This window comes from Artemia sp. Qi Xiang Cuo, chromosome 6, assembly GCF_049724085.1.
Source record: "Artemia sp. Qi Xiang Cuo chromosome 6, ASM4972408v1, whole genome shotgun sequence".
Classification (NCBI taxonomy): domain Eukaryota; kingdom Metazoa; phylum Arthropoda; class Branchiopoda; order Anostraca; family Artemiidae; genus Artemia; species Artemia sp. Qi Xiang Cuo.
Genome location: NC_142799.1, coordinates 55499795 through 55514799, shown reverse-complemented (window position 1 = coordinate 55514799; position 15005 = coordinate 55499795). Strand labels below are relative to the sequence as shown.

Sequence of the window (15005 nt, the reverse complement as noted above, 5' to 3'; positions counted from 1 at the left end):
AATAGCAAACTACTCATCCCAAACTATAGGTTTCAGACAACATTCACCTACGAAATACTAGAAAACCTTAGCTCAGAAGAGACTGAAATAGCAAACTACACATCCCAAATCATAATTTTCTGACAACAAATACCTATGAAAGGCTAAGAAACCTAGCTCAGACAAGTCGAAAATAGAAAACTACACATCCCAAATCATAGGTTTCAGACATCACACACCTATGAAAGACTAAAAAATCCAACTCAGAAAAGCCCGAAATAGTAATTTACATATCCCAAATCATAAGTTTCAGACAGCATTCACCTACGAAATACTAAGAAACCTTAGCTCAGAAAAGTCTGAAATAGCCAACTACTCATCCCAAACTCGAAGTTTCAGACAACAAACACCTATGAGTGACTAAGAATCCTAGCTATGAAAAGTCCAAAAGCAAACTATACCTCCCAAATCATAATTTTCTGAAAGGACACACCTATGAAAGGCTAAGAAATCTAGCTCAGAAAAGTCAGAAATAGAAACTTAACCATCCCATATCATAGGTTTCAGTCAACACACACCTATAAATGGCTAAGAAATCCTGCTCAGAAAATTAAAAAAATAGCAACCCACATCCCAAATCATAGGTTTCAGACACCACACACCTACGAAAGACTAATAAATCCGGTTATGAAAAGTCAGAAAAAGAAATTACATAGTCCAAATCATAGGTTTCAGACTTCACGCGCCTATGAAAGACTAAGAAATCTAACTCAGAAAAGCCCGAAATAGTAATTTACATATCCCAAATCATAAGTTTCAGACAGCATTCACCTACGAAATACTAAGAAACCTTAGCTCAGAAAAAGTCTGAAATAGCCAACTACTCATCCCAAACTCGAAGTTTCAGACAACAAACACCTATGAGTGACTAAGAATCCTAGCTCTGAAAAGTCCAAAAGCAAACTATACCTCCCAAATCATAATTTTCTGAAAGGACACACCTATGAAAGGCTAAGAAATCTAGCTCAGAAAAGTCAAAAATAGCAAATTAACCATCCCAAATCATAGGTGCACAGCACACACACACACACACACGACACGACACACACACACACACACACACACACACACACACACACGCACGCGCGCACACACACACACGCGCACACACACACACGTTCGCACACACGCACGCGCACACACACACACACACACGCACACACACACACACACACACACACACGACACAGCGCGCGCGCGCGCGCGCGCGCGCGCGCGCGCGCGCGCGCGCGCGCGCGCGCGCGCGCGCGCGCGCGCGCGCGCGCGCGCGCGCGCGCGCGCGCGCGCGCGCGCGCGCGCGCGCGCGCGCGCGCGCGCGCGCGCGCGCGCGCGCGCGCGCGCGCGCGCGCGCGCGCGCGCGCGCGCGCGCGCGCGCGCGCGCGCGCGCGCGCGCGCGCGCGCGCGCGCGCGCGCACGTATATACGATCCGGTGGTACCGATCAGATCCGAGACGGGGGATAAATCCCAATAACAGGATGGGTCCGAACCAAAGATCCAGATCCGATGATGGTCCCAGATCCTCATTGATCTCCAGGAGCCTTGATGGGCCTTTGGGGGGGCCCGGGGATGGCCATTGGGGGTCTGGGTAGGCCTTTGGGGCACAGGGAGGGCCTTTGGGTGCCTGTGGGACATTTGGGGACCGGTGGAGGGCGTTTGGGGCCCCGTTGGTCCTTTGGGTGCCCGGGGGACCTTTGAGGACCAGGGGAGGGCCTTTGGGTCAGTTGGGGGCCGGTGGAGGGCCTTTGGGACCCCGTTGGGCCTTGGGGTGCTCGAGGGGCCGGGGGGGGCCCCGGGGAGGGGGGGTGCGGGGGGGGGGGGGCCTTTGGGGGCGTCGGGGGCCCTTGGGGAGCTTGGGGGACCTTTGAGGGTCCGGGGGGACAGTTGGGAGCCTGGGGGACATTTGGGGACCGGTGGAGGGCCTTTGGGAGCTCGATGGGCCTTTGGGGAGCCCGGGGGGCAGTTGGGGGCCTGGGGGACCTTTGGGGACCGGGGGAGTTCCTTTGGAAGCCCAGTGGACCTTTGGGGACCAGGGGAGGACCTTTGCGGGCCAGGGGGACCCTTGCGGGCCGGTTGGCCCTTTGGGAGCCCGGGGGACCTTTGAGGACCGGGGGGGAGGGCCTTTGGGGGTCTGAGGAGGGCGTTTGGGGGATAACATTTCGAAATTTTTACTTTTTAGTTTACTTTTTTTGCGGCGCATCCCTGCGGCACATCCTGCGGCGCTTTCATGGCCCACAGCGCATCCCGGCGGCGCTTCTCTGGCCCGAGGGACCTTTGGAGACCGGGGGAGGGCCTTTGGGGGTCCGGGGGCAGTTGGGGGCCTGGGGGACATTTGGGGACCGGTGGAGGGCCTTTGGGACCCCGTTGGTCCTTTGGGAGCTCGATGGGCCTTTGGGGGGCCCGGGGATGGCCTTTGGGGGTCTGGGTGGGCCTTTGGGGGCGCCGGTGGCCCTTTGGGAGCTTGGGGGGCCTTTGAGGACCGGGGGCTTCCTTTGGGGTTGTGTTAGGAGGATTGGCACCCTTTGGGGTTGGGTTAGAGGACCTCACAACACTGTTCAAATGGAACTTGTGTATTATAATGACCACAGAGTTTCACCCTCAAATTCTCTTCTAAAATCTCTTCAAAAATCTTCTTTCAAAATGTCTCTAACTGTTTCGCCGAAATAGTTCCATAGCCTGTCTAAAACGGTTTAGCCCAAATAATCCCTAAACGTAATTTCAGCGTGTTCCTTTTGTTTTTGGCATCTCTGCGCTAATGCATTTCAAATTAATAAGAAACCTTTTCGCGCGCTAAAATAATTCATCGCTAAGATGTTTCTTGGAGAATTGTTTCCATGGCCTTTGGTTATTAATATCCTTTGGAGTTCGACCAAAAGAGCTGTTTCCGAGGCAATGACATTAATGACTTGGATCTATTCCTGGAGAATCGTTTCTAGGCGAAAATTCTTAAAGTCTGACAGATGATGTCATTGGTTGATTGATCTGTCGAGAAAGGGGAATTAATTTGTTGTTTCTGAGGGGAATTATTGATTCACGATAGGTGAATTGAGGTCGACAGCACAGGTGTTCCAAGGTCGATGCTGTTATTGTTGTAAGTGCACGCTCTCAGCGAATGTCAAGGTCGATGTTGTTGTTGTGAAATTTAGGTCATTGACCCCATTAACCACGTGTTCTCCCTAGGGATTCTATGCCCATATTTGGAGCCCCGTCAGTATTCTATGCCCATATATGGTGTGCTGTCAGTATTCTATGCCCATATTTGGTGTGCTGTCACGAGTAACACCCCCTCCTCTACTTGAATTTACCCCCATACGAGTTAGATAAACATAGGCGTGCTAAGATTTGCCAAAAGCAGAGCAAAGCTCGTATGTTAGGCCATACATTTAACGCATACAAATAAAGTGCAGAAAGATACGGTATCACATTAAATACAAGACAAATGTGACGTCAACATAAAACAAACAAAAATCAAAACATTTATAAGTCACCTTATTGCAGACTAAGTATCTCCTATCTTTTCAAAATAGGAAATCTTTTAGATTATGTTTTCTAACTTAGCCAAAAACAAATGAGCTAAAAAAAAAACTTCTAAAAAAAACTAACTTAAAACTACATAAAATACTATATCATTCATAGGATTATTTTAGGAGTATTTTAGTTTATATTGAAGCCCCGAGAATTCAATTACATGCTGTAATCTTTAAAGAAAAAGTGTTCAAATGTTTTGTGCAAAATTCAGATAAAATTCCTGTTAGAATAATCTTCAAAGATTTTCTGTGGCTCGAATTCTTGAAAAAAAATTGTTTCTGCAAAAAACTTTAAAACCTCAATTTTGTTCTCCTGTAAATTATGAAAGCTTCAAAAACTGAATTTAAAAAAAAAATTCTAAAATAGTCAGCTCAAAAACCTCCAAAAACGATCAATGTAAGTGTTTGTCTTGAAAGAATTTCTAGTTCCAAAAGCTGGCATATACGGTTCTATTTTCCCAAAAGTTAATAATAAATTCGGTCATTTTTACCGTGCTATCTGCAACCCCTTTAAGTAAAGCTCACTTAAGCCTGAGCAAATGTGTGGCAGCTTAATTTCAATACTCAGAAGACAAAAACACAGAAGAGTTCCTTAAAGCTTGAGAAAAACAGTTGAACGCTATCTTTTTAAGTCCAAAAGGGTAGGATTCCAGCTTTCTTAAATGGTCAATTTCATGTAATCCCTTTCCTTAGAATTACCATAAATGTTCTTAATTTTAAATTCCATGTTTTAAAAGGTGATTATTTTGAAATATAATGTTACCGTTGCGTACAATATGCTTAGGAAGTTTTCTCTACCATTTTTGGTCGTTGAACATTTTGAGACATTGTGTAGTTCTATTTAATTACTTATATCAACTTTTTATGCAATGGTTTTTATTTTAGATTACGCGTTTCGTATTGAATAATCAAAAACTACCACATAATGATGCTATGCTTCGGTTTCTTAGAAGTATTATAGATGATGCCAATCCGTGTTTGCAGCGCTACATCAAAACGAAGTTAAAGAAAAACCTATACGAATACGATATTAGAAAAATTGATAATGAAGAACTAAAAGGGTAAGACTCACATTTTTTTTTTGTTTAAATCTTCTTTTTTTTTTAATTTTCTTTAGATGTTTTTATTTTCTTTTTTTGTCGGAGGCTATTACATGAGTGGTTTTTGCTCCAATAAAAGTGAGTTTTTCTTTAATTCTTTTATCTAAAAAAAAGCACGAGGAAAAGACTAGCAAAATTGCATTACTAATAAATTGGAAACAAAACGGGTTTCCATAAAAATAAGAATTTTAAAAAGTGGAAGCTAAAAAAAAAACAGTAATTAAAATAGCTTGCTAATCAAGTGAAAATCAAAAGGGCGACTGGAAACGAAAACTTTTCCATGGTTAGCATTAAAAACATCTAGTGTTGCTCAATGTTTTGTTGGTTTTCTCTGTTTTTTCGGTGTTTTTTTTTTTTTTTATCTTCTTCTTGTACTAAAGTCGATTTTGCAAAATTCTATGCCAAAGTTTTACGATTTCCAATTCTGCTCACTAGATGAAAATCTTGTTCTTGTTTTTCAAAAATGGATGGCTAGGGGGCTCCCAAGGAGCCTGATTTGTTAAAAGATATATCCTTCAAAGACCCGAAAGTTTTGACACTAAAATTTATTGTTGTAATTTTAACGGTTTTGTTAAAGGTTTCTCCAATCAGACGAGATGTAATCTCTAAATATAGCCCGCCCAAACAATTTAGAATAATTAAATCTTGCAGTACGGGGTTCGTGGGTTAACAACTCCTCCCCCGTTGGGAAAAAATGTGGGTTAACGTAAAGATTACTTTCATATGCTTGCCTGCACAAAAAAAAGATGCTTGGGGGACCGCCAAGGAGCCTGATTTGTTAAAAGATATATTCTTCAAAGACCCGAAAATTATGACACTACAATTTATTATCGTAATTTTAACCGTTTTGTTAAAGGTTTCTCCGATCAGGCCAGAAGTAGCCTCTAAATACAGCCCGCCCCGACAATTTAGAATAATCAAACGCTGCAGTACGGTGTTCGTGGGTTAACAACTCCTCCTTCATTGGGAAAAGTATGGGTTAACATAAAGATTACGTTGATATGCTTGCCTGCCCAAAAAAAAGATGCTTGGGGGACCCCCAAGGAGCTTGATTTGTTAAAAGATATATCCTTAAAAGACCCAAAAGTTATGACACTAAAATTTATTGTTGTAATTTTTACCGTTTTGTTAAAGGTTTCTCCAATCAGACGAGATATCGCCTCTAAATACAGCACGCCCAGCGATTAAGAATATTGAAGATGCAGTGGTAATGCTTGGTTTTACTCCAACTCCAAGCTTCGCTCAGAAAGAAAAGTTAGAACGCGCTGTTGAGCATTTGCAGCCATCTTTGAACTTGTTGAAAAATCTTGTAAACAGTTTATCATCGAACGTTGTTATTAAGTGGGGCAAAAGGCTGCTCGAATTGTCTTTTTCTGAGGATGAGGATGATTATCTTCTTAGACTGTTACAAATTGTTTTAACAGTTAAAGATGAAATAACGCAAAAGCAACTGATTAAGGAATATTTACGGGTCTTGCCACGGAGTCTCGAGGTAAAATTTAATTCTTTTATTTATTCTCTTTTGTTCCTCTCTTATATCTATCAAACTTTTCAGTCATTCCACGTTTTTTTTCAAATTTAATTTTGTTCTACTAGTTTTTTTAAGCTCATCAAATTTAGATTTTTTTTTTTTCAAATTTAATTAAAATGACAGTGCCTCGGTGTCTAATTTAGTAGCAGTAAATTTCTTTTGAACAATTTAAGTGAGGCATGTGGAATATGAAAAAAATTTAAATTATGAATTTATTGTCATAAGTATGACTTGACATTTTAGGGGCAATTTAATTGATCTTAAGTCAAATACAAAGTTTTTTAAAACAAATTAAATTAAATTCAGATATAATTAAATTGAAGTGGACTCAAGTTTAATGTCGTATATATTGCCACCGAACGTTCAAGACATTATTGGCTCTTTGAAAGAAAGATACGTGTGTCTTTCGACTGACATATAGATGATTCATGCGTTCAAGTTTACTAAAAACAAACCCAGCAAGTGTTTTACATGAGCTCTTATTACTAGTAATTTTCATATAATGTCTTCAATTTCTGTTTTAAATGGTTGCCTTTTCAACCAATGTATTTTGAGGATTTTATATTGATATTTTTACATGATTGTTTTGTTAGAATAGGTATGCTATAGATACTGTTGCTTTTAAAATTATTTTGTGTTCTATCTATTATTATTGATTTCATTTTTATATTCTTTTGCTTTTGCTGATGGGTTTTGTTTTTTGGTTGTTTTTTTTTCTTTTTATTTGTGCAATTTTCTCGTTGTCAGAGCAATTATCAAATGTGATTATTTCCTTTCTTTTCGTCCAGGGATAATGTTCTATCAGAATTCAATTCCCCCTGGTAAAACAGTTCAATGTATAGCTCAACTACATGCCAATATTCATTTTTTGGGTTAGAGTGTTAGCGTTAAAATTGGTGAATTATATGAGAATTAATTTCGCAAATTTTTAATATTTGGGACATAGGCCCTCAGTCTCCCAATACTTGCTTTTTGCTTGGTCTGTGGGATCATTCAGTTTAGCTTTCCAAAACAGTTTAGCAGGACAGAAAAGTAAAAAAAATGCCTATTTCATATTAAAATAAAAGCTTACCTCTATCGGAACTTATATTTCTAGATTATTCTAGGTCGTCTAAAAACTAACTAGACCCTCAAAACTTGAACTAAGGAAGGGAGGCTTAGAAACATGGTTTTTGGGAATTTACATCAAAATTCGTTTTTGACTATCTTTAAGTCAAATGAGTTTAAACATTTAAGTTTGTTTTATAACAAAGTATAAACATTCATTTAAAGAATAACATTTGCTCAATGCTTGTGTTGATTCAGAACCGTTTCGCAAGTCGTCAGTTCCTCTGTTACACGTTGCTTATTTATTTTCTAAACAAGAAAATGTTCCAATATCTTGAGCACATTTTATTTTTGTTTTGTGGAAAATATCTAGCCTATGTTGAACTAGCCATATTTCGTGCAGGGCAAGTGCACCTAAATAAGCCTTTTTTATTTCTAAGCATTATGAGAAAAAAGTTCTAATGCCAAAAGTTTTAGTTATTGTCAACCCATGTCCTATCCTCTTTATCAATGACCTATGTATATAAAAGCCTTCTGCTCTTTAAGCTATGATTTGACTTCGCTTCGAATTTAAAGAGGATATATAAAAAACTAGTAGAGATGATAACCTAGGATATACAATTATAATTTCTAGTAGAGATGGGGTCTTTTTGGACGTAACACAGAGGTGAATTCCCTCCAATTTCCAGTAATCGGACCCTACAATTTTATCCAGTGGTGCTTGATGCTTCTCAATAGTTCGTGGTCCAAGGAAATGTCTTTTGGAGAAGGACTAAGAAAATTGATGCAACACGTTCTAAAACCGTGAAAGATTTCCCAAAAATCGGGCAAAATTAGGTTTCTTTGCAGTCTTTACCTCGCTGGGAAATTCTCGGCTATTGACCTATATTCACCCTATTGAAAATTAAAAGAGCATCTCTTGTGGTGACACCTAGCTATATGGATTTTTATTTATGCTCATCTGTTTTTCCAGTTAATAAAATTGGAATAACCTAACGGCTGAAGGAAATCCTTTCTTCTGTATAGGGTGTTCCTATGCTTAATCTTTTTTTGTATTTTAGATTACCGCGAACAAACCATTAGCTATTACATTAAGACATTTAACAGCGGTTGATCAGCTGTTTGTTGCTTCTACAAAGTATGGATTAGAGGAAGAACTTTTAAATCACATTCCAGTTATTCTGTCATGCTTGAAGCATGAACTTTCTTCCTATTATCACTTTGAAGAGTCAGTTGAAGATTACAACCTTATTAAGGAAATGGTGAAACTTACTGATGAAGACCCATCTTTAAAAAAATTGTCACCTCAGTTGTCTAAAGTCTGTCGGTACGTCTCTTGACCTCTTTTGTTGTATTGTCTTCGTTCGTCTACGTTGTATTCATTCATTCATTCGTTCTCGAATTATTCACTGTGTATTCGTTCATCGTATTTTGTCTGTTTCAGTAGGAATAAATATCTAAAATTGGTTTTGTAATGATACCTAAAAATGATATAAAAAATAATGAGGTTTGGATTGCCATGCAGATTTTGTTCCAAACGGAAAATAGTCCTTTTACAACATCAAAACTTGTCTATCTTTCATTAAAGTTTAGTTTCATCCGCGGTTTACAAATATGTGCCCGGGTGGTAATCACAGACAAAAATTGTCTATGTTCCCGGTCTTATAATGTTAGAAAAAGGTTGGATATCAAGGTGTCTTCAGGCTATGTATGACGACGTTCATATATGTTAGAAGCTTGAGAAACTGGGGATAGACGAGCACAAGCACCAAACTGGTTGGTATCATAAAATTATTTCAGTTGAACGTAGCCTATGTCAGTGTGTTCAGTTGAACATTTTGTGTGTGGTGGTAATCCTGCTTTTCTATATGTTTAGAGATGAACTGCACCGCTTTTATCGACTCCATGCTATGTTGTTTTCCCTCTTTAGATTAATGGTATATCGTTACTGGTCACTAGGCTACAAGTAATACTATATCACGTAGGTATAACAATAATAAGACAAGAGAGTATAAATAAGGATAATTATAAAGAGAAAAAAGGAAATAGTGCAGATGCTTTAACAAGGACGTAGGCCAAGCGTAGGTCCTATTTATCTTCGGGCTAGAAGAAACAAAGAGAAAAAGGCTAATGTAAAAGTGAAAACTGTGAGAAATAGAACGACTTGAGAAACACAACAGAGAATAAAAATTGAACTTTGGACTAATAAATGATGAATAAAGAGAGCCAAGGGACAGTCACTTCATTTTGTTTTCATGTTAAACGATATCTCTTTGAAGTGAGAGTCTCTTCTACCCTTTTTTTTTGTTTATTGTTTAATTTTTGGTTTGTGATGCCTCGTGTTTTATCTGCTGGTATTTTATTTCCTTTCCTTCAGATTCGATACGTGTTTATGTGTATATATTTTTTCAGTTTTGCTTTTCAAGTATTTATTATTTTAATTTTTTATTTGATTTTTGGTATTTTATTTGTGTCTCTTTTTTTGCATTGTTCGTTCCCCGTTTCCTTTTGTTGTATTTCCATTAGACCCCGGCGCCGCGCCGATGAGGAAAGACCGGTGGCGGCGGGGCCAAAAATAGTGCGCCGCGCCGCCGGTAAGATGACGGCGGCGTGCCACTGGTAAGACGTCGGCGGCGTGCCGCCGGCGCGATCAATGTTGACCGCAAACATTAATGTTTTCATCAGTCTTTCTCAAATCACAGCTTAAATTTACAACAGATTCGAGCCTATTCATGAGTTCAAAACTTCACAAGTCGCTGGCTGGAAACTGGTCTTCTTTGTTGTTCATCAAGAGATGTAGAAATCTGGAAGAAAGGAAATGGCTGCGGCGTTTCAGAACCCTTGCATAATAGTTGAAGTATCTATTAGCTATGTATTCTTAACATAAATAATTATCAAAATTAGTAGTTTTTTTTTCATCGAGCATTACTGCATACAAAACTTCAAATACCGTATCACAAAATTTGTCAGTTATCTGGGTAAAAACTTTGAATATAAGTTTGAACTTAGAAGCTTAATTTTTTCATAGTGTCCTTTGCCAATATCTGCTTTGTCACCTTTAAAAACAGTTGAAATGGGCGACTTTCATATTGATCGTTTTCTTGCTCTTTTAGATTCCTAAAAAAGCCTTCCTTGTATTAAAAACGGGTTTTAATAACAATTAAAACAAAAATACATCAAGTATAACTCACGAAAATCTTGTTAATTTTTGAATTGTCATAGGGGTTGGACAAAGATGTTGTACGGAGTATTTTTGCTTGGCTTCTTCCTTCTTTAATTTACATGTGTTGATTCATATTTCAAAACATTATCCAACTGTCGAAATATACCATACATAAAACATAAAACAATATTTACAATACACAAAAGTGCATTCAGATTGCAATCAGAAATATATGTTAAATACAAAAACACATCAACCTGTCCTACCAATTTTTTCCATAATCATTTTGAATAGGAAAACTTAAAATTTTACCTTAAAAAATAATCAAACATCAGTTCCCATTGACAAAATACGGATGACCCACCTTAGTACTGGAAGAAAAATGAAAGTTAATTTCCAATCAATGTACCAGACTCAACCAATTATCTTGGTCGAACCTGAAAGAATTTATATAATGGATGATATCAGAAAATTGAACACTTTTCGAAGTGCATGTATAGCAATTCAACGTAATCTTGTATGATTCGAATATGTTTCTCAGTTATAATTAAACTAAAATGAAAACATTATGACGTTAGAAACTTTTAACTAAGACAGTGAACGTTTAGAAATTTTCCTCAGAGGTATTCTCATTGAATTTCTTTTCTTTTAAGACCGTGGCAACGCGTGATGGGTAAGCTGGTATACTAATGAAAGTCCAAAGATTAGTATGTGTAAAAAAAAGGTATTTTTCAAAGTAGTGTGGAGGGACAAAAAATCTAGGGGTCAACTGGTCGAAAAAAGTTCCTTCAGTCAAACTTGGAAGTCTATTCTAACTGCGGGATGTGGCTATAATTGTCATGAATAAAAATCAACTTATCTACTTTGTGTGAACTGAGGCTGCTAACAATAAGAAAATTCAAGATATTATTATTTGAATATAATAATTCCCTACCCCCCCCCCCCTCTGGACACAACCATGATAGGATACTGTCTCTGCTTTAAATTACAAAAAAATTTAATTAGCTTTTTGGCATCCTTGCTTTCAATTGAAAAAAAAATCAAGGTACTATCACTTAAATATAATAACTCCCTATGCCCACCTCTGGATACCATCTTGATAGGATACCGTCTCTGCTTTAAATTAAAAAAAAAAAACTTTTTGGCATCCCTGCTTTCAATAAAAAAAAATATCAAGGTACTATCACTTAAATATAATAACTCCCTATTCCCCCCCCCCCTATGGATACCATCATCTTGATAGGATACCATCTCTGCTTTAAATAAAAAAAAAATTAACTTATTGGCATCCCTGCTTTAAAAAAAATTTGAGGTATTATCATTTAAATATGATAGCTCCCCCCCTCACCCCCCTCTGGATACCACCTTGATAGGATGCCGTCTCTGCTTTAAATTTAAAAAAAATTAACTTTTTTGCATCCCTGCTTTCATTAAAAAAAATTTCGAGATATTATCATTTAAATATAATACCTCCCTACCTCCCCCCCTCTGGATACCACCTTGCTAGGATACCGTCTCAGCTTTACATTAAAAAAATAATTTATTTAATAATTAAATACGTCACTATATGGTTCAAACAAACACGTGAAATAATATTAAACAGCTTAGTGTTCCTTGAAAAAAAAATTGAGGGTATGAGTAAAGGGGTACGAAGACAACAACAAAAACGCGAAATTATTCAGATATACCTCAAACTATTGGAAAACTGAGTCATAGATTCGCCAGGGCATTCAATAAGATCCAAAGAATCTAATTAAAAGGGAGCACACACAAAAGCCAAATTAGGCCAGTAGCCCATGAGAAATCACAAAATACCCAAGACAATGAACAAGTCCCAATGGGGGGCCCCAGGTCTATCAAAATATCTCAATGGTTTCCCAGGGAATTTGATAGCATTTTTTTCTATCTCCGCTTTAAATGAAAAAAATAAATATCTTTTTGGCATCCCTGCTTTCAATATAAAAAATGAGGTATTATCATTTAAAAATGATAGCCCCCTATCCCCCCCCTATAGGCAATAATTTACAATTTTCTTATGAACCATATTTTTGGGGTCACTTCCATTTCTATCTATAATTCCCCAACCTTAAACATGGCTTAGTCTGTAGCTAAATTTTGTCTCATTAGAAGGTTTTTTTTTTGGGGGGGGGGGTAAAGTATTTTCAGGCAGAAGGTTATATTTTCTTTAATCTATCAAGCGTTCAACAACTGAGTATTAAACATTAAGAAAATGTTATCTAAAAACAGCAAAAGAAAAAAAAATTCTACAAACTTACAATTCGGCTGTAGAAACGATCTTTCTGCTATCAACTTCAAAATCAAACTATAGTGAATGGTGCGTTCTATAATTCTATTCAACTTGAAAATAAAATTCTTGACTACGAATGATGTAAGGAATTGCAAATGGGAAAATGGATTCGAAATGGTTTAAACTCATTTCATAAAGACGATACTTTATTTGTCAACATATGAAGAACTGTGTATGTTGCAATATTTGCAATGCAATTGCATATTGCATCTGTCTGGTTTTTATGCAAAGCAACAAAAGACGAAAATTAACGAACCAGAGAGTAGTGAAGAGTTATGGTATACAAAGTAATATTTGGCAGGGAAAGTCACTGGTGATAAATCGCTAGGGGTGGCACCGTGATTGCGTGATTTTCGGGGAACCAAATTTTTTTTCGGGGTGACGCATAGATTTTCGGGGAAATACTCGAAAATTCGGGGATAGTGCAAGCCCTGCTTGATTTCTAATCAGGAAAATCGAAATAATAAATTACAGGACAAAGGAAAGCTCCAACTCTATGGTTGACACTACAAAGAAGTGCCGCATAATTGATCTGATCGTAACCGACTGTCACCATCTTTGCTAGCGACGGTGCCCGTGGCGTGCCGGCGGCGTTGTGCCACGTGGGTGGCGGTTGATCGGGCCTCTTGTCGACGGCGTTCGGTCGATCCGCCGGCACAGTCCCGGGGTCTAATTGCCATCATATCATCTCAAATTTCTTAATATTTTTCACTGATGCGCTATTGCACCGCTAGCCTAGAAATAAGTGCTAACACTGTGCTGCCTAGTAGTAACTTTAAAACAACAAGAAAGGTAAAATTTATAGCTGGGGAAAAAAGAAGAAAAAATGCTTTGGTTTTTTTTAAGGGCTTCCATCAGGTCGTCTTCAGAGCAGGAGAAATGGAACAAGAAACTAAAGAAAAATCAACGCAAGAACACTATGAGAAACTGAAAAACTTGAAAGTCCTTAGAAAAAAAAGAGACTAAAACGGTCTGTGACTAATTTGATAAGCAAAGAATGAAACAAAATAACTAAATGGATGGATCCACGATTCTTATAAGACATTGTTTGTTAGAATTTTTCTTTCATTCGTCTGTTTCTTTTTATTGGATTGTATATTTCATTCGACTTGGGTCAGCTTTCTTTAGTTTTATATCTACATATTTTGACTGTTTTGCCTTTAAAGTTTTTAGTTCATGTCGATGTTCTTGTCACAGTTCATTTACTCTATTTTTTTTTTTTTTCTGCAAAAATACAGAGGTAACTTTGGTTTAAAGCAGGAATCCCTAAATTTTTTGGAAGAAAAGGGCCAGACCTTAACCCTCTTCGTTTTCTCTTACAGTTTATGATAATCATCCTAACAGTTGTAATTATTAATATTACATAATATCTTTTTACATCAAAGCGCTTATACCATAATGAAATATTCAATTTTTTTTTACTTTAGCTATAATATCTAGCTAAATTATAAAAAAGACGATAGTTCTTCAACAAGGGCATAGCAGGACTATGCTAACTTTTCCAAACAGGTTTACTTTTTATTTCCTTTTTTAAGGACCCTTCTTGGTTACCAGCCCCCTAAAAGGCTAGGGGCAGATGTGTCACTAGTTAACTACTTTTTATTTAGGGCTCTTGATATAATCAACAGACAAATTTCCAGGCATTTGGTTCCTCAGGACACTGTTCCAAGTGTAAGTATGATTTCTGGCAAAGCTGTCCTACGACTGACCATGGTGGGGGGGGGGGGGTTCTCCTCATGTAAGTAGTTGGGGAATGCCACGATTTTGTGTGCTTGCTCTTTTCTCTTGGGAAATGGCGATTGTAGTCGAGATAGCTTGTCAAAAGTCATTCCTATAATATTTTTATATTATATTACAAGGAAATATACGTAATATATTTCCTTCGGTTCGGGTTAAATTTCTTGGGTTTATATCATATTTTGACTGTTCTGCCTTAAATGTTTTTGTTTTATGTCGGTGTTCTTATTATACTTTTTTTCCTCTGTTTATTTTGTCCTTTGCGAAAATAAGTATGGAACTCTGCTTTGAAGCTGGAATTGCTAAGGATTTGGAAGGGAAGGGCCAAACGTTACCTCTTCGCTAGCGTAAAAATGTTAATGTTTAACGTAAATGTTAAACTTCGAAATTTTAACGTTAACTACTCTTTTTATCCTTCCGTTCTAATTATTAATGTTATGTAATATTTTTTTTAGATCAAAGCGCATGTATGGTTATGAAATATTTAATGTCCTATTGTTTTAGCTTTAATATCTAGCTAAATTAAGAAAAAAAGTACTTCAACCAGGGCTTAGAA

The 15005-nt window shown here is 37.8% G+C and overlaps 1 protein-coding gene across 1 annotated transcript in view; it reads left to right on the top strand.

Moving 5' to 3' along the window:
• The window catches only part of htt (huntingtin), a 277075-nt gene that overhangs the window by 215019 nt on the left and 47051 nt on the right, over positions 1 to 15005 (top strand). The window contains exons 23-25 of the mRNA XM_089091088.1: positions 4449 to 4624; positions 5798 to 6155; positions 8303 to 8568. Of these exons, the coding sequence (XP_088947214.1) occupies positions 4449 to 4624; positions 5798 to 6155; positions 8303 to 8568 (800 nt within the window). The remainder of the gene's footprint in view (positions 1 to 4448; positions 4625 to 5797; positions 6156 to 8302; positions 8569 to 15005) is intronic.